Raw genomic sequence first — 20035 nt, forward strand, 5'->3', positions numbered from 1 at the left:
AATTTGCAAGTACAATCTTACTGTAGTACACATAAGTATTTTGCTAGTCTGTTGTTTGCCCCACACATATTCAAATAAATTACAACTGAATTTTTTGTAGAATAATAATTCAGTGTATTTGAAGTGATAGTTACCCTTTGTTTACTGTTGTTCAAGTACATTGTGAACCATTTCAGAGCACTGTTTTTAATCCCATATTTATCTAATTTGTAATCCTCATTGTTGATATTCCTACCTGGAGTTTCCATTGTTTAATTTGTAGATAAGCAAGGCATGGTTCACGGAGCCAGATTCTACAGTACACTTTTTTCTAGGTTCATCCAACTCACAGTGTATTTATTTCCAAAATCAGTCACATTAAATAAGATCACAGCTATATTTATAAATCTGTATATACAAGTTTCAAATATCGTGCCTGGAAACCAAGTACCTTTCTGATTTGAACATTCTTTCTTACGCTGATTCTTCCACCACCTCCATTTCTCCCAAGAAAAATATTCTTTGTAGGTAGCACACTCGTATTAACACACTTCCATGACTTTTCTCTTTTTGTGGTGAATGCAATGGTCCACTTTCAGTGTGGTAAGACACCTGATAATCCGTAAAGTAACTAATGAAATGTGAATGGAATATCTTTTTTTCTCCCCTGCCACCTGTCTCACATCATTATAATGACATGTTACCCTAACGTCCTGATTGGCTGAACCATTTCTAACTTTTGAAAGAATCTACTGTTACCAACATTTGCTCCTTATGTAACATACTTTTATCTACAAATAGCAAGGTAAATGATAGAGAAACCTATGGTGATTATTTCAGTGCACATTACACATGTATACCATACACCAACTGTCAACAATGGAAAATGGAAGGAGGAGACATTCTACATAAGTTTTAATACCTTACTGGCAAAGGAGGTGTATAGGAACAGAGGCTATAGGATGTAAATGCTTAACTTTTTCGATGGGTAGTTCATCTGAACCTTACTGTCATTCTGGAGTGGTTTTCTTGTAGTGTCACATTGGGCATTGTTGTAAGATGTGGCAGTAATTTGGTGTGTGGACAAATACTGTGTTGTCATGAATTATTTCTGTAAGTTCATTACCAGTTCTATTATATGCACAGTCAGATAATTCTATTCTCCCCTTTGAGACTAGTCACTTCACTGATGGACCATGCCCCATAACAACAGGCTAGACCCAAATGTTGCCCTTGTATATGACAGTAGTGTGACCATAGGCAGAACATGATAAGGTGTTCCTAAGGGCATTATGAATTAGTGGCTAGAAGAATGTTGTAAATATGGTAGCTAGGACATAACATTTTATAACACTGGGTCAGACTAATGATCTACACACGACAGCAGCATCTGTCTAAAAAATATTCTGTGTTACTGAAGTCCATTGCTTTATATCCTGAGGCAGTCAGTTTAATTTGGTGGCAGGCCATGTTATAATCCAAATGCACAGGCACGAAAGAAGGAAAAATTGAGGTGAACATCAGCTGAACAAATTTCTGGAGATGCTGGCAATTATAAGTGGTGAAACATAATATTTTCTCATTATTTTCCTCAGGAAATGATGGTCCAGTACAGGTATACATTATGATGTATGTTCGAACACCAAATATGTCTCGCATTCGGGAGGACGACGGTTCAATCCCGCGTCCGGCCATCCTGATTTAGGTTTTCCGTGATTTCCCTAAATCACTCCAGGCAAATGCCGGGATGGTTCCTCTGAAAGGGCACGGCTGACTTCCTTCCCCAACCTTCCCCAATCCGATGAGACCGATGACCTCGCTGTCTGGTCCCCTTCCCCGAAACCAACCAACCAACCAACCAACCAACCAACCAACCAAATACGTCAGTAATATCACACTGGTTTGTATATCTGACTGAAACGGGGTGGAATGCTAGTGTTATGATCCCACCGTGTGACAACTCCTATTTGCGAGAAGTAACACATTTATAGTAGGATTAGTCTTCAGTACAAGTCAATAATGGTGTACATGTGGTTTCCATGGCTGAACAAGAATGCTTCTCTTGACTGATTTCCTCTGGCCCCAAATTTCAATACTATCGAAAAGCACATGGCAGAGACTGTGCGGTCTTGCCCACTCATCTCATACAGGGTACCTAAGGGATGCCGCATTCTCAGAATGCTACATATGTTGTTCATGCAAGTTTGACACACAGTTTGTGGATCACTAATAACTGCTATCATAGCACTCTCTGCTAGGCTGCACTAATACTCTGCAAATACTGTCCACTAATGTCCAGCCGAGGCTAGCAGGAGCGGCGCTTATATTCACTTTGGCTAGATGCCGCTCCTATCGTGGTGACATACTGGTCAGCGTGCTATACTGGTCAGCGTGCTATTGGACGACATCATCCCACTGCCTTCTCTTCTCTTGTGTTCTTCATCTTCATTCTGGCACTTGTGGTTATGCCAGAACAGAGATAAAAGTGATAATGTGAGAAAACTAGCTTCTCTGTGGCAGTAACTCGAGGTGCTTCCAGATCGTCATCATAACTGTCTAGACAAAGATGGTAGAAAATGATTTACTGCCCAGCCCAAACTCGCTCCCCCACAGGATGCAGATGGTGCAGTTATCAAGTGCTGAATAAATCATGTGCTGTGCCCTCTTGAAAGTTCTATACTTTTTAAGGACTGATTTGTTTGTTGTGTTACCTTGGAATTTTTTACTGATTAAACAGATTAATGCATAAACACAAAAATTGACCTTCAGTGGTATTCAAGTAAAAGATTACTGCTGCATTACTCAAACAAAATCTTGCCACCATTTCATCTTTGCCTACAGAGTACCATCTCATTCAGCCAGCTTGGCTGGATTTGCGATTTCCAGGCAGAATGGTCACAGTCTGCAGCAATCAAAAGGATGTCATCTAGTGAAACCAAAGTTGTTATGTCTGGGCTACCCAAAGGAATGGTTATAGGCCCTCCACTGTTCTTAATTTATGTAAATGATTCAGGGAACAACCCAATCTGAGCAGCCCTTTCATATTATTTGCAGAAGTTTCTGTTGTTTACTGACTAGTAAACACACCAGAATATCAAACTGATTTAGAAAATATATGTGCACGGAATGAAAAGTGGCAATTGACCATGGACAATAAATCATGTGGGTTCCTTCACATGATTACCAAACAGATTCTGTAAAATTTCAGTCACATGATAAACTGTATAAATTTGAAGGCTATCAGTTCAACTAAATACCTAAGGATATGTAATCATAAACAATTTAAACTGGAACCATCACATGGTAAATGTTGTAGGCAAGTGGAACAAAAGACCTCAATTTATTGGTAGTTAATTTCTTATTATTGCAAAATGAGAGGAAGAGCGCATCATATCTGATAAGAGAGGTGGGTTGACAATCATCTAAACAAAGGTGCATTTCATTGACAAGAACTTTTCACAAAATTTCAGTCACCAACGTTTTCTCCAAATTTCAGTCACCAACGTTTTCTCCAAATTTCAGTCACCAACGTTTTCTCCAAATTTCAGTCACCAACGTTTTCTCCAAATTTCAGTCACCAACGTTTTCTCCAAATTTCAGTCACCAACGTTTTCTCCAAATTTCAGTCACCAACGTTTTCTCCAAATTTCAGTCACCAACGTTTTCTCCAAATTTCAAAACATTTTGTTGAATCCCAACCAATACAGGGAGAAATGACCATTGTCATAAAATCAGAGCTAGCACAGAAAGATTTAGATGTTCATTTTTTCCACATTTTATTCAAGAGTAGAGTATCTGAGATACTGCTTTTAAACTAATTCTTAATTTTGAATTGCACAGTAAACAAGTAGATGTAGACATACTCTTAACTGAGCCATTATGTGGGAAGCATATTCTTCTCGCAACTATTTGCATTATCACATTTATTCATTTTCCTCTCAACTATTGTTCAGGTTAAAAAGCAGGAAAATTGCTCTAGACTATCATGACAACTCTAACAAATATCACTGTTCTGAAAATACACTCCAGTAAATACTGTTAGCATCTGCCAAGTCCTCACATTCTAAGCTAAGTACTATGACTATCATACCATAAAACTGTCCTCTGCTCCACAGAACAATGAGAGCATTGCTATACAACTTAAAGTGTCAGTGTACAATTTTTCTAGGCAGAAGTGTGATCATGAAAATCAAGTCCTGTCACCACTTGATGGATTGGCCTCCCAATGATCTCTCTCTACTCGTGACTCACGACAAATTGTTTGAACTAGCTGTTGAGGGTTTCTGATGACCATTTTGCACTATAGGTTTTTGAGTTCGGTGGTCCCCACAAATCATTGTCATCTCCAGCAGTAAATTTCTAATAATAATTGCATTTAATGCTTGCTTCACTTTTACAACTTCACAATAAGCCCACAGAAATTGAACCTGGAAAGATATTTTTAATCAGGTGCCTGAACATATTGGGCACACTACAGCCAAGCCTTACTAAACATATTTTTCATTCATTGCAACACGAAATGTCTATGACATCCAGCACATTCATGGGTGTCTGGAGATTTTTGGCCATATAGTGTAGGTTGAAAATTGCAGTTCCACTGTTAAATGGTGCAAAATTGGTTCATAGCTAGTAAAATTTGTTGCAGTTTTAAGTGCTTTTAAGTCTTTGACAGCAGAGTAATCTGTTCAGAAGTAAAGTAGCACATTGACAAGTGACTAGTAGCATCATAATTTGAAATATTGTGTCTGTAAACAAGTAAACACACGGACCGCATGTACTACATTAAAAATCACGAAGCACTACCTTGTCTTATTCAATTTTTTAAATACATACCTGAATAAAAACCAACCTCATACATAATAAACAAACTTAATTTTACATCACATTTGTGGTGTTTTGCAAGCAATTTAACAGGTAACAATGTTCAGTTGTTTCACTGTATTTGCACTTATCAGTTGGTACATCATATTGTTGATAAACCCACTGTCACAAAAACTGCGAGTTTAATTACGACATTCTGATTCCAGGGAAAAGGTATTTTTTCATCAGCTAGTGACTGATATTAATGGATATCACTGCATTTATTTCTCTCAAATAATTACACTATTGCTTTTGTCATAAATATTTTAACAGATATGACAGATCTGCTGCTATCTTGTGATAGTAGGAAAACACCGTAAATGACAAATTTTATATAAATTTATTCTTTTCCTGTAAGTACATCAATGCCACAAATTGTGAAATGTACATATTTTGTCATTAAATGCAGTGAGGGGAAACATTAAACTGTAAGGAACAGTGAAAAAGCACCATTATCTGAGTAACATAGTAGTGCTAAAACAAAGTGTGCATTTACTTTGTTCAGGACATCAACAGGTAAGTGCTATTTAATAATCACATATCTGAAGTTGGTAATACATGAATAATTCCTTATCCTAGTAGGAAAATGATGTGTTATATGGTAATAATTTTACACACTGAATCTAATAGTGATAAGTTATATAATCAAAAAATTATATTTACTCCACTTCACTTCGCAAATGGTTAAGTAATTACCAGCAGCAAATGTTTTGCACATACTTTCATTACTCAGGATAAATAATTAGATAATTTCACAGTCCTCAAACTTCATTAAAAATGAGAAATGCTTAAATCAGTCATTTTATTCCATTTTAGATAAAGGTACAACAGTAAATACACTTCCTTTTAATCAGTAACTTCAACAACAATCACTCTCAAGCTAGGGAAACAGCTATCAGTACATGGAACTTGTTTCTGCAATTTATAATTCAAATATAAATAACTATATAAAAATATCTGTCATTAAAAATCTTTTTTCCACTCTATTAAAATGCAGGACACAATCTCTACATTCAGTTCTCTTCAGAAAAGTGCATGTAACATACCGACACTAACTCAACATAAATACACATTACTAAAACACTGTACTAATATACAGTTTTCTGCCCACGGAGTAATGAATGAATGAACAATAAGAAAAGCTATTTTCTTTGGCATTCTCAACAAGAAGTCCTTATAACACCTTGGTTATAACCAAAACATTTCACAACTGGTACACACAATACCTTTCAAGAATACTCAACAATGCTAAATTCCAGCTGCGTTCATTTCCACTACTGCAAAAGAAGCATCACAATTTGCTGCTTGCATTTTCTGTAATTTTTGAATTTCTGCAAAACAAAACAGGAAATATGGATTAATTAACAGTTAATTTATGTTCAAAACACTTGATACTAATATGTCTTACACCAGTTTTATAACTAATGCATTTTCATTAATTCAGTATTCACAAATATGAAGTACAGTTTTGGGTTTTTACTACCTCTTGTGCCAAGTGTTTTGAAAATTGACAACAGTCATTTTGCTGCACAGATATGTCACTGTAAATAGCTAAAAACAAACTTAATATACCGTACTAGACAGACAAGTTTGCTTAAAAAATTTAGGCATAAATAATTTAGCCAGAACATGTCTGGAGTGAAAAACAGTTTATAGTATATCATGATATCTTGAAATGTTACAATCAAACCATGCGCCACAGAACAGCAACAATCATGCAGGAAACAAACACTACATTGAACTACACAGTGAAAATTTAACTAAACGTAGATTGAAATCCCTGCTCATGGGGGCTACAGATTTACTTCTGCCCTTCAGTAAAACTAGTTCAGTATATTAACATTGAATTTAGAAACTGTTACCTTTTCTACCACAAAATCAACCAAAACATGAAAGTTTAAAATACTCAGAGCAGACTGTATAAACATTGCTGACTGGAGATCAATTTTGACTTAGCTCATAAATTAACATGTTCAGGAATCCACTTTATTGTGTAACCCTAAACTTGGGTCCTCTGAGTGAGGTTCATTGTTGATCTAAATTAGCATAAAACATGTTCACTAAAATCAGCTTTCAATATGATTATCGCACTTTAACTGCAGATAGTAATCACACCAAAGGTGGCATGTTCTAAGGCTGGAGAAAAGCAAGCAGAAAAAGGTGCAATTTTCAAACTTCTCCCCAGCTACATAAACTAAAGTCATATGGTATGAATGACTGGGAGACCCCGAAGGGCAGGTTCAGCCACCTAACTGGAAAAGTTAAAAACTATTTATTGCTGGAAACCATACTGAATCAGTATAGAGACACAATTGAAGATAAAAAAAAACCTTATAAAGTTGCTACAGCCAACAAAGAATAGGTGCGGAACAAAGATGCCAGTGTCCAATTCACAGAACTGGGGAAAATTATGGCTGAGATGTTATGACAATGTAAAGAAAAGGTCCAAGAAAGCATTCCTGGATGAAAAGGTATCATTTTAATATGCAGTTTACAATTATTATGCTTCAGCTTAATGTAACCACATGTGCCATGTCAACTCTAGCAAAAGCAGTGTCAGTCAAAACTTTTCAAGGTTGAACTGCATAAAACTGTAGGCATAATTTCATTAGGCCTACTGCTACAGAATGCAGACAGAAGAACTTTGTATTTCTGAAGGCACAATTTATTTCTATTTCGAATCCTATGCTGACACGGACTTTCATTCAGAAGTTATATGCAGCAATCTGTATCTATTTTAATACGCTCACATTAATTTTTTGAAAAAAATTTGCTGTATAAAAGATAGTTTATAATCATTGTCAACATGTTGTTGTTCTGATAAAGATTTAAACAACATTCAACGTTGTAGTTCATTTGCAACATCAGTAAATGAGGAGATGACAAATTTAAATAAAAATATCATACACCTAATTGATGACAACGAAACAGAATCTTAAGAAGAGAATGGTTACATTGAACTGGTAAGAATGATAGTGCCATCTGACTGCGACACTAAAAACAACCTCTAAATACAATCAGATGAGCAACACATATAGCAGAGGTCTTTTACAGAATGTACAGTGTCAAAATTGTCTCCCAAAAGCAAAAGAACAGAAAATGTTCTCCAAGAGAAATAGCAATTTTACAAAAGGAGTGTTAGAGTGCTTGAAGCATGAACACAAATTAAAAGCAAAATGCATGCTCGAAAACATGAAATAACAATGGTAACATGGAAAGTATACAGAAATTAAAAAAACTGGAACAATAAAAAATGAAATTTATATCAGGCTTTCTAACTGAAAATTTGTTAATTTATTCCAATTTTGTGACTGCTTTTAAGTAAATACATTGTTAGTAAATGCTACCCTCATTGAATTGTGACTCCTGTTAACTTCATTTTCTGTTGTTACTGGAATTTCTTCGTAGACCTTCTGCTAACAAATACTGTTTCCTCTGTTTCAGGCCCATCATATGAAGCACTGGAAGCTGTATTATATTGTGCTAGTGAAATTCTTCAGTTTGAACAACTGTTTCACAATTTACTTTTACTTTGAATCTCATACAACTCCGTATTTTGCACAGTAGCAAACACTGCCACATACAAAATAAACCACCTCATAATGACTAATTGCTTTACATATGATTACTACTAGTTTTGTTCATCAATTTGTGTATAGTTGTCATAGCAATTTAAGCATTTGTTTTGTAGCTAAAAATTTGATGTGTATTGTGTAGTTACTGTTATTCAAACCTAGATCTTTTCACTACAAATATTTCAAAATTACCTTTTTTTTTTACTTCTCCTTTATGTATCTATAAAACATCTGAAACTATTCAAATTGATTATGAATCATCTCCAAGAACTGTTATTAGTCCACTTTTTACCTGCATTTATTACTTACACAACTGATCAATTCCTTAATCTAACGTTACAGACTAAGAAAATAATATTTCATGCTTCAGCAGTGTAAGTGTGTGTATTCATATATTTACTTGACAGTTTTTACGTTAGTAACAACTTCTTTAATATTTACTTCTTTGTTGTTTTTTTAATGAGTAATACATGGTGAGTGCTCAGTTGTAAAGATATAGGAAATCTTTAACACAGAGCTTAAAACTGCTGAAATGTCAAAATGCCAGTCAAATGCAGAGTGGCGTTTAATGCTATATATTAGTATCTGATCAAAGCAGTCATTACTAACTGCACAATATATTTGGTAGTTTTGTTATCTTCACATAAAAATATGATCTTTAATCTATTTTGCCAGAACTACAATATATTCCTTTAATGTTTTTGATCTGACTGCAAATTCCTGATGTGGATTAGACAATTGTTTTAAAAATATTCTGACCAACAAAGTTGGTGCAGTGGTTAACCAAGAAACACATGTTTCTAATCTGAGTCTTCCCATTCTGGTTTTCTATCTTCTTTGGTTTACCTAAATCTCTTCATGTGATTACCAGAATGGGCCCTCTCATAAGATCACAGCCAATCATTCCCTCATTATCGTGCAGCTAAACTAATTTCATAAACTCACATTTATTGTGCCATTTGTTGGTACTGAACTGGCAACAGGTAATATTTTTATCCAGAATTTTAAACTGATTACAGTCAGTAATGGAAACAGTATCACAAGCTATGAGCAAGACATGAATTTCCAAAGAATTCTGACAATGAAATGGGGACCTTTACCACTGAAGAGAATAAAATGATACCATCATCAAGAATAATTATTTCTTATTAAGACTTCAAATTTGTAAGACACTAATTGAGTATATTCAAAATACCTTTAAGTGCATAAGGAGAAGAAAGCAAGGCAGGGAGATTTACAAAGCTTCCTACAGAAATAAAAGAACGCTTTAAGAAACAGATATGAAAAACAATTTTTCAAGAATATTTTCAGAATTTGTTATTAATATAAATTTCTTGCTCTCACTGTTTTGCTCAAATATGAAATCACGCAAATGAAAGAGTAAAAATTTTGACCAATATTGTTTCTTTGTAATTCAAAAAACTAATATTACTCACAGGCAAAATGTCTTAAATATAACCTCCTAAAACTGAAAATAGCATTCTACTAGCAATTTAATTTTATGAGTCTCCCATCCAGAAACATACCTAGCACAGTTTCTCAAAATACCAATTATTCTGCAAATATCGTATACATTTGTGTTTTCCATTTCATAAAACAGACACGAGTTCAATAATGTTCTTATATGCTTTGCAGTAATCCTATTAAAGATATGCTGTTACATATACAAACAAAGGATAGTACTACTAGCCTTGGAAGGACGTCAATGAGATTTTATAGCATTCATTGTGATAAAACAACTATTTCAATTGTTTGAAAGTAATGGAGAATGGCAGCAAAGCATTGTTTTTCCAACACAGACCATAATAGTTTGAAAAGATTCATATTTGTTAATTTTGGTGCCAAAGAAGACATTATTCCATCCTCGTGCTCATGAAACATGTGTAGAGCATCATGTTCAAAATTCAGTTCCATGTTTGAAACAGTGTCTACACAATTGCATCAACATTATCACCTACAATAGTTTCATAGATATTACCAGAAAAGCCTTTTAATTCATTGTGACCATGGTACTCTTTGGAAACATTAATATAACCCTCCAAACCACTAAAGACCCTTGCTGAAGCTATGTAGTTGGAAAAAGACAAGTCTTAACAAATGCTGCATTAAACATTTCCATTGAATAACAGTTCAGGATTTGTGATCTTTGCACTACAGCAGCAGCATCCTTGTAGTCACCCAATTTACAACAGTTTTGGCAAAAGCAACACCACCACAAATTTTTCATTTATGCAGCTCTTTGGCATACTAAGCTCAGCAGTCACTTTTGTGGCATCAGTCTACTTATTAAATTTTAACAATCCACTTCGATGTCATCCTATATTTAGTGAGCATAGTTTTTCCTTCATTCTTATTTTTAACAAACAAAGTTTTCCTATGAACTAGGTACAATGTCCTAATACCATATGTAGTAGCTTTGGATACTTTTAGCACATTTATAACTGTTGTCTCCAATACTACCACTACGAGGACACAAATAATTTGCCATTGTTGGAAGTCTACAAGCTCTAACATGATTGTTGATCAAACCATTACAACAATCACTGAACACTTCCAAGGATGTTAGAAAATAATCTCTGGAAATAAGGTGCTTATATCAATGTTTTTATACTATTTTGTTCAGCCCTTTGCAGGTGAATTCTTGCATAAAACTATCATCAGTGCCAGTTGTCTAGATTCAAAACTATAAAGTAGAGTAACCTGTATCATGAACAACATTAACATGGGGAGCACATTGGGGTCAGGGATGGGTACTGAAATTAGGCTTAAAATTTGTTGGAAGTTGCTAAGTGCTCTTGCTGTCAAATACTGTATGAATGAAGTCTGGGTATTTGCACATCATCAGTTACACTATCTCAAGAAACAGTTTCTAATTGTAAAACTTGTCTTGCTGTGATTAACATTTAATATAAGATTAGTAGATTATGACAAAAATTTTAATTTTGTCAGTAATTATATGAGAGATTCAAAATCAAATTGCTGTTGGATAGTCTTTTTCATAATACAGTTACTTGTATCCGTACCTGAATGAACAACATCTAAATTATAGTACACTGCTTTCATTAGCATGAAACTTTATCACATAGAGCCATTATTTTTCTGTGGTTGAAAGAATTACAAGAGGATCCTCTTTGCACACTGCTCTATGAACAGAGTCTTGCTTTGGTAAGAGGTTTGCGATCACTTCTACACAGATAGCCGATATAATTATTATTGGTGAGGCAACCACCACTTAATGTCAAGCAGTGTGCAAGCTGTGTCACCATTTGAACATCCAATCATCCACCTTTTGGAAGGTGCCTCAAAAAATTCAAACGATGTATCTATTCAAGGTTCATACTGAGACACATTTGACAACAGGAGAAGAAAAGGCATTTTAACTTTGCTCCTTGCTTCCATACTAGGAAGTAACATAGTGGTACTCAGTCATTGAGCATCATATAGAGTGGCATAGCACATTTTCTCCCATGGGTGCAGTCAGCAGGGAACACACAGATTCGATTAGTATGGGGTCATTACTCTTGATAGATATGCATTAGGTTCCTTGGCATACAGAGGTGTAACTTCAAAGTTAGTTTCATCATTGCCCCACTGTTCTTTGAAGTCATTGGTACTTAATGTCCAAAGAGATGCAGTGTGTGTAGTTTATATTACTGTGACATACTTCGCCACTATGCAACACCTGCCCCATAGAAGACAGAGATGTACTCCATACATCTATCTCAAAGCAAGATTAATTTCCACAGCACAAAGTTAATCTGTTTCAACAACTTCTCTATAATACTTCTCTATAATAATTGTTATGTGGGGGTGAGTTTAGTTATAATTACAAACTCTTAACAGTAAATATACCATATGTTTTAATTTCTAGGAACTCCAATCAATAATTCTGTATTTTATTTAAGAAACTTAGTTGGTTTAATTATAAAATAATATGAAACAGTGTAAAACAAATAGTGGCTTCTGTAATTTTACAACCATTCCAAGTTTACAAAAAGAAACAAGAAAATTCATAATATGTGCCCATTTAGAACAGTTTGGAAAATAAAATAAAGAAGAACTCAATAAGAATACAGGGTGAGGGAGGCAGAGAAAATTAATGATAGTGTCAATCTCTACAGAATCTTACCCCCCCCCCCCCCCCCCCCCGAGGGGGGAGGGGGTTGGAGTGGAGGGACAACTCCATTGCCATGAAACCTTACAGCTAAAAATACAGGTCATGTTTTGTATGATGAAATGCTCACTTCTACTTCACTCACTTCTACGTCACTCAAGTGGTACGAATATTCTTTAAATTTTACTTCAAATATTCTTTCTATTTGTCTAACTCTGTTCACAGTAAGAAATGAGGTAACACAAATGATAAATGATAGCATGAATTGCATAATATTTGGATTATACAAATTTAAATGTAACTACCTTGTCAGATAACAAGTTTTTCAAAATACATTCTCTAAATTTGGGACACATTCACAAAAAGATGGAGAAGACAACTGAGTGGGCATACTTATTGACTCTTAATATTAAATGATTTGTGCAACCAAAAATGATTAGACAATAATGAAAAATGTGAAGTATTTATAAGAGTTTGAATTCCTGAATTCCAGTGCCTGCTCATATTCCTTGTTCTGCAAAGTCAAAATCCAGTCAGTGAGCATCTGTTGTTATGATTCATTTCTGATCATTTTATAGTGGCTTCATTATTACTCAACAATGGTAATTGGAATAATATTTTCAAATTAAAGTCAAGGATAACATGCTGCACATACAACAGGCAACATTATTTCTCCTCCAAAAAAGTGGAAGCATTTGGTGTGCCAGCTAACTATGACAAAAACAACCACCAATATTTTAGGACTATGACATCCAACACCAAAACAGATATTTTCAGGACAATATTTACTATAAAACATTAGTACTTTTTGTAGACCATTAACAAAAATAGAAAACAGAACATACTGAAACACACATGAAATCATTCACAATCTTATCAAACGAATAAATACTGTGCAACTCCTCTATAACATTACAGCTTATTACAATTGGTTGAGATCACATCTGCCACTATTCCAATCATATGACATAACCCAAAACCACAGATTGCTTTTTCATCATTTCAGAATCCTCAGTTTACAGCACCTACCAACATACTATAAAAACAATTTACTTGCAGCACCACAACCCGACATGTACAAATGTACGAACAAAATTCCACATATCTCCAGTTATTCACCATTTATTCTCCAGTGCGTAATTACATTTTCATATGGACAATCCTCATATTCTTGCAAGAATTTTGAAGTATTTTAAACAGCTAAGAATGAGGAAAAGGGTTCTCAGTTTGCATTACTATTGCTGAGTTATGGAGAAGGCTGTTACTACAAATTTTACATTTCTTAAAAAAAAATGCTCTGTCTCTCAATTATGGGCAAATGGGCAATATATCTGACAACTTTCAAGAGAAAAGGCTTGATAAATTATAAGATTATTACTTATTCATATTATTGTCACATTTATCAAACCGCACCCAACTGCATAATTTGATTGTGCAGATGGAGGTTGAATATCTAGGAATATTTTTATAATGTACAGAGTGATTTGATTATTTAAATTAATTTATGATGTGCTACTACTCTTTGTCACTCTGGTATTTTTTTTTACACTATCATTCAAAGTACAATATGTCTATACCTATAGTCTTGTCATTGAAATATTCACACAGTCATTCAAAACCTTGTGACTGTTCATAAAAATCCATGATATTTTTGGGAGAGAAAGGAAGGAACCTATAAGCATTTAACATCTCTTCACTGATGAGGTCATTACTGATTGTGCACAGCTTTGGACTGGGGAAGGAAATCAGCTGAAGCCTTTTGAAGGTACCATCCTCGCACTTGCCTTAAGCAGTTTGGGGGAAATACCAGAAAATCTGAATATGGGCATCTGTACCAAGAGTTGAACTACTGTCCACCCAAATATGAGTCCAGTGTCTTACCACTATGACACCGCACTTTGTAAAAATGTGGAATGTTTCATTATTTTGTATGTCATCCTTGCACCGGATCCATGCTAATCATCTTTGTATTGTTCCAGTCACAAAATATATCCTGCTGAGGGGGGTACAAATTTCTAATGGTTCATATATACTACTGGCCATTAAAATTGCTACACCACGAAGATGACATGCTACAGACGCGAAATTTAACCGATAGGAAGAAGATGCTGTGATATGCAAATGATTAGCTTTTCAGAGCATTCACACAAGGTTGGCGCCGGTGACGACACCTACAACGTGCTGACATGAGGAAAGTTTGCAACCAATTTCTCATACACAAACAGCAGTTGACCGGCGTTGCCTGGTGAAACGTCATCGTGATGCCTCGTGTAAGGAGGAGAAATGCATACCATCATGTTTCCGACTTTGATAAAGGTCGGATTGTAGTCTATCGCGATTGTGGTTTATTGTATCGCGACATTGCTGCTCACGTTGGTCGAGATCCAGTGATTGTTAGCAGAATATGGAATCGATGGGTTCAGGAGGGTAATACAGAATGCCGTGCTGGATCCCAACAGCCTCTTATCACGAGCAGTTGAGATGACAGGCATCTTATCTGCATGGGGCTGTAACAGATCATGCAGCCACGTCTCGATCCCTGAGTCAACAGATGGGGACGTTTGCAAGATAACAACCATCTGCATGAACAGTTCGACGACGTTTGCAGCAGCATGGACTATCAGCTCGGAGACCATGGCTGCAGTTACCCTTGGCGCTGCATCACAAACAGGAGCACCTGCGATGGTGTACTCAACGACAAACCTGGGTGCACGAATGGCAAAACGTCATTTTTTTCCGGTGAATCCAGGTTCCATTTACAGCATCATGATGGTCGCATCCGTGTTTGGCGACATCGAAGTGAACGCACATTTGAAGCATGTATTCATCATCGCCATACTGGCATATCACCCCGCGTGATGGTATGGGGTGCCATTGGTTACACGTCTCGGTCACCTCTTGTTCGCATTGATGGCATGTTGAACAGTGGACGTTACATTTCAGATGTGTTATGACCTGTGGCTCTACCCTTCATTCAATCCCTGCGAAACCCTACATTTCAGCAGGATAATGCACGACTGCATGTTGCAGGTCCTGTATGGGCCTTTCTGGATACAGAAAATGTTTGACTGCTGCCCTGGCCAGCACATTCTCCAGATCTCTCACCAAGTCAAAATGCCTGGTCAATGGTGGGCGAGCAACTGGCTGGTCACAATACGCCTGTCACTACTGTTGATGACCTGTGGTATCGTGTTGAAGCTGCATGGGCAGCTGTACCTGTACACGCCATCCAAGCTCTGTTTGACTCAATGCCCAGGCATATCAAGGCCTTTATTACGGCCAGAGGTGGTTGTTCTGGGTACTGATTTCTCAGGATCTATGCACCCAAATTGCGTGAAAATGAAAATGTAATTACATGTCAGTCCTTGTATAATATATTTGTCCAATGAATACCCGTTTATCATCTGAATTTCTTATTGGTGTAGCAATTTTAATGGCCAGTAGTGTATCTACTACTTAATTCAACTATAAAATGTGTTCTGTAAATAAAAACACTTAATAAATGAAAACTAGTGAGTCAGTTAACTAATAGTTTGGTTATGAGAAAGAGTTTGATGTGAACTTTGTTTTTAGTTCCAAATTTCCCTTTATTATTATTATTATTATTATTATCAACTGTACAGGATATGGTGGACCATTTCCATCATTCCACATTCAGTTTATCTTTCTTTGAAGTCTGTATCATTCAGTTCTTGCAATCTGTGCAATACTGTTTCATTCTTTCCAATCATAATTGTCTCAATTTGTCTGAAATTCTGTGGTCTTTCTATGTTCTATTTCTGCTGAAAAACTGTGGCTCTTAAGAAGAAGTTAATTTATCTTTCTTCTCTGCATCTGTTATCTTCAGCTGACTTTCTTGGATACATTGCCCTCCTATCTTCTTTCTAAGCCTTTTCATCAAAAGTTGTTATAAAATCATGTTTCCTTGCATTCACAACAGATGTCTGTATTACAGTGGTTACATTACCTTAGAATCTGAGTGTTGTACACTGACATACTAAAAATCCTGCTATATTAAAACATGAATCAGCTTTCCATATATTTTGTATGTCTTTTACGTCTTTAAACTTGCGTGCACCTTGAGCTCATCACAGTGGTGACCATCAACTTTCACAAATGTAGGCCATCTTATTAGATAAAAAAATTCTACTTATGGAGTTTACCATTATCTGAACCCATACTGTGCACTGTACATTATCTGAAAGAAATCAGATAATTACATTTATGTATTGTTAATTTCTGTTTTTAATTTAATCACTGGTCAGTACAAGACAGCAGCTGTATCCCTCATTTTCGAATTACAAGCAAGTTCCTGGATGTAACATGAAACTGGTAATTACAGAGTTTCCCATGGTTTTATCTAAGTTTTTCTGGTTTTTGTCTCATCTTCCTATTTACGTCTGTGCAGCAAAGAGAGACGTACTAAATTCCTGATTAGGATTTAAATATATTTTAGCAGTCAGACATTATTCCTGCACTTATCTGTAAGTGATTTAATATGGTGTGTGCCTTTACTTCCACCAAACATACCTCAAGCAGTTGCATGAAAGGTAACAATGCTGCTTTGAAAGACTGAATACGCCCAAAATGCATCTGATAATCTTTTGGTATTTTTTAAATGATTGAAACAGCAGCTAATAAACTGCAATTTTATTATTTTGCTCTCTATCAGTGCTAATACGATTTAAAATAATTTTTATGAATTTATCATTACTTGAACCAAGACATTCCCTTGTACTTTACCTACAGAGTTTAGCCTCAAAATTAATTCTGTCATTAATATTATTAGTAACACTGCATTTAGGTACTTCCATATTTTGAAAATTAAATTACTGAAATAATTAAAAACAGAAAAAATGTGATCACCACTGGCACACAGAACAAAGTACAGTCGGTCTATCAGAAATTCTTTCATCCAACAACCTATAAGAGTTATCAGCTCTACATTAATAACTCCCAGAGAAATAAGTCACATCTGGCAATAGGAGATAGTACTTGTGCACGAGGACAAACAAGGTATATAAAGTTGTGCAAGAAATTGAGTATATAACATTATTAGTAGACACCACTTTATACCATATGAGAGCTGTAAAACAGGATACAGTGCTGAGAAAGAGAGTGTAGTATATTTATTTCCCTTATTGATAACAATGGAGATACAAGCCATGACTGGTTTGTTAGCACAGTTCACCAGTGACGGAGAGAATATCAACAGAAATGAAGCAACATACTGTGAAGTATTTGGTGATTTTGGGGAAGGGAATGTATTCATATTCTAAATAAGCTAATTTCAGTTGCTTTTACATGTAACAATTCGTCAGTATCTTGCTCCATTAACATTTCGGGTAAGACTGGAGTAACTGGCTATCTCATTTTTGTGTCAGTGTTCAGTTAAAATTACTCCAACATTTTGTATTTCATGTACCCTCCCTAATAAATTCTTGTTGAGGGTAGCTACCACAATGCGATGGTAATGAATAATAAAAAGTAACATTCTGGGACCAGACAAAGATGGGTCAGTGCAAGGAAAGTGCTTAGCCCAAGCAAAAAAACAACAAAAATCACTCAACTGAGAGTCAGGTGTGAAACAAATGTTATAAAGAAGTTACACAGTGAACATACTGTATCGAAAGACAAGCTTGCTTCTATAAATTTACGTTACCTACAGTCTGAATTTTAAAGACGTGATGGACAGTGCCCTTGACTTACCACAGATGGCATGGTGCAGCAGCAGTTGACATGCGAAAAAGAGACCAGCAGCATTCAATATTTTGCATTCTGTCTTTCCTCATTAGAAAGAAATTGCTCCATCCTTTATGAGAAACAGGTAATAAAACAATGGGAACTGTTAACCACAGTTGAAATAAAACATAAATCTAACTACCCTTAACGTAAACCCATTTGTGACACGACCACATTTTTTTTGGTCTTGTTTTGTTGTAACTACTTAAGCAGAAAGAGTTATGGGGATAGCATTAGAACATTTCTATAATTGATAATCTGCATTAGCTTAGTAAATGCATCCAAAGCACCAAGACCTGTCCTGTTGTAGTTTGTATTATCATTGAAGTTGTGGGTAGTACATGAGCAAGCAAGCACATATGATTCACAAACACTGACTTCTATCACAAACAAAGTACCATTAACAAGCAGGCAACAGGCTGGGAGAGCAGCATGTTATGGAATACCAGTGATCAATGTCAGCACTATGCTGACCCTCAGAACAACCATGATATGTACGTACTGAACATTCTTTGCATTTTCTTTCTTCATTCTTGCACACCAAGGTCCAGAAAATAGCTGTCCCATCTCCTCCAGTGATTTTCCTTTGGTCTCAGGTAGTATGAAGAACAAGATAACCAATCCCAGGAGAGCTACCCCAGCATACAGATAAAATGTACCTGGAAATGAGTTAATGATACATTATGTGTGTGTGATAATCAGATTTCTATATTCAACAACTATCACTGTCTTATTACACATACTATGAACAAAAGAATGATACAATACTGGAAAGCCCCCCGGGTGAAATACAAATAATGGGAGTAAAGGCATATCTCTCCCCCCCCCCCCCCCCCCCCTCCCTCTCTCTCTCTCTCTCTCTCTCTCTCTCTCTCTCTCTCTCTCTCTCTCTCTCTCTCTCTCTCTCCCCCCCCCTCTCAGCCAAAAGTTTATTGGCTCTTGCCCGGCCTATCCTACTGGCAGTAGTTTTTGTGTGGTCAGCTGGTGTAACGCTGCAGCATTTTATTTATATTGCTCTAGCTCAGGAATCATTTGTCTGAAATTATTCAAATTTTCGAACTATTAAGGATAGATCTTTATTACAGTTAAAATGTATGTGATTACTTAAAATAAACTTTCACTGTGCTATACTTTAAACCAATCTTCAAAGCAGCATCCTACTGTACAGTGCCTTCCTGTCGATTTTGAACAGTATTGTTATAAGCAGCAGCCAGAAATTCACATGTGGTCCTTCCTTTATCTTCTCACTGGACTGGAGAGTGCACTTTGTGCTGAAAAATTCCTTAGCTTTCTAAGTATTGTAATGTACCAGTTTACACTTTTTTCCACAAGATAAGGTTGTTTCCATTTTCTTTCTGCTCATTCATTTCCTGAGAAAGAGCTTAACAGTGCATCAGCACCGATAACTAAGTTTAGCTTATGAAGTAATATCTACCACATGTCATCAACAGAAGCCAGCAGTAAATTTTTACCCATGAGACTGCACCTGACAAATGTGTGTTTGGTTTACTGCCAGTGCAGATGCTCCTAGCCTGCAACAGTGTACTCAGGTCCCATGCCTGAAGGATTATATATGAAGGCAACTAGTATGTACTACAGGAATATACTCTTAAGCACCTGACAGATGAGGAGTGAACCCCAGAATGAATTTTCACTCTGGCATGGAGTCTGTTGAAACTTCCCAGCAGAAAAAAATGTGTGCTGGACTGGGACTCGAGCCTCGGCCTTTGCCTTTCATAGGTAATTGCTCTACTGACTGAGCTAT

At 35.9% G+C, this 20035-nt stretch overlaps 1 protein-coding gene and 1 non-coding gene across 3 annotated transcripts in view; both read right to left on the minus strand.

Moving 5' to 3' along the window:
* Positions 1-5041: 5041 nt before the first annotated feature.
* The window catches only part of LOC124555614 (proton myo-inositol cotransporter-like), a 522342-nt gene continuing 507348 nt past the window's right edge, over positions 5042-20035 (minus strand). Inside the window, exons 11-13 of one of the 2 annotated variants that reach the window (XR_006968572.1) lie at positions 18773-18929; positions 18238-18340; positions 5042-6170 (exon numbers count right to left, since the gene is read on the minus strand). Coding sequence is in view for 1 of the 2 variants with exons in the window: in XM_047129583.1 (XP_046985539.1) it covers positions 6131-6170; positions 18773-18929 (197 nt within the window). In the remaining variant the exon portion in view is untranslated. The remainder of the gene's footprint in view (positions 6171-18237; positions 18341-18772; positions 18930-20035) is intronic. The other variant, XM_047129583.1, reaches the window with a different exon arrangement.
* LOC124557490 lies at positions 14431-14535 on the minus strand. Its single transcript, XR_006968746.1, has one exon. It is a non-coding gene; the product is annotated as a U6 spliceosomal RNA (small nuclear RNA).

The sequence above is a fragment of the Schistocerca americana genome, chromosome X (genome assembly GCF_021461395.2).
Source record: "Schistocerca americana isolate TAMUIC-IGC-003095 chromosome X, iqSchAmer2.1, whole genome shotgun sequence".
Taxonomy (NCBI): domain Eukaryota; kingdom Metazoa; phylum Arthropoda; class Insecta; order Orthoptera; family Acrididae; genus Schistocerca; species Schistocerca americana.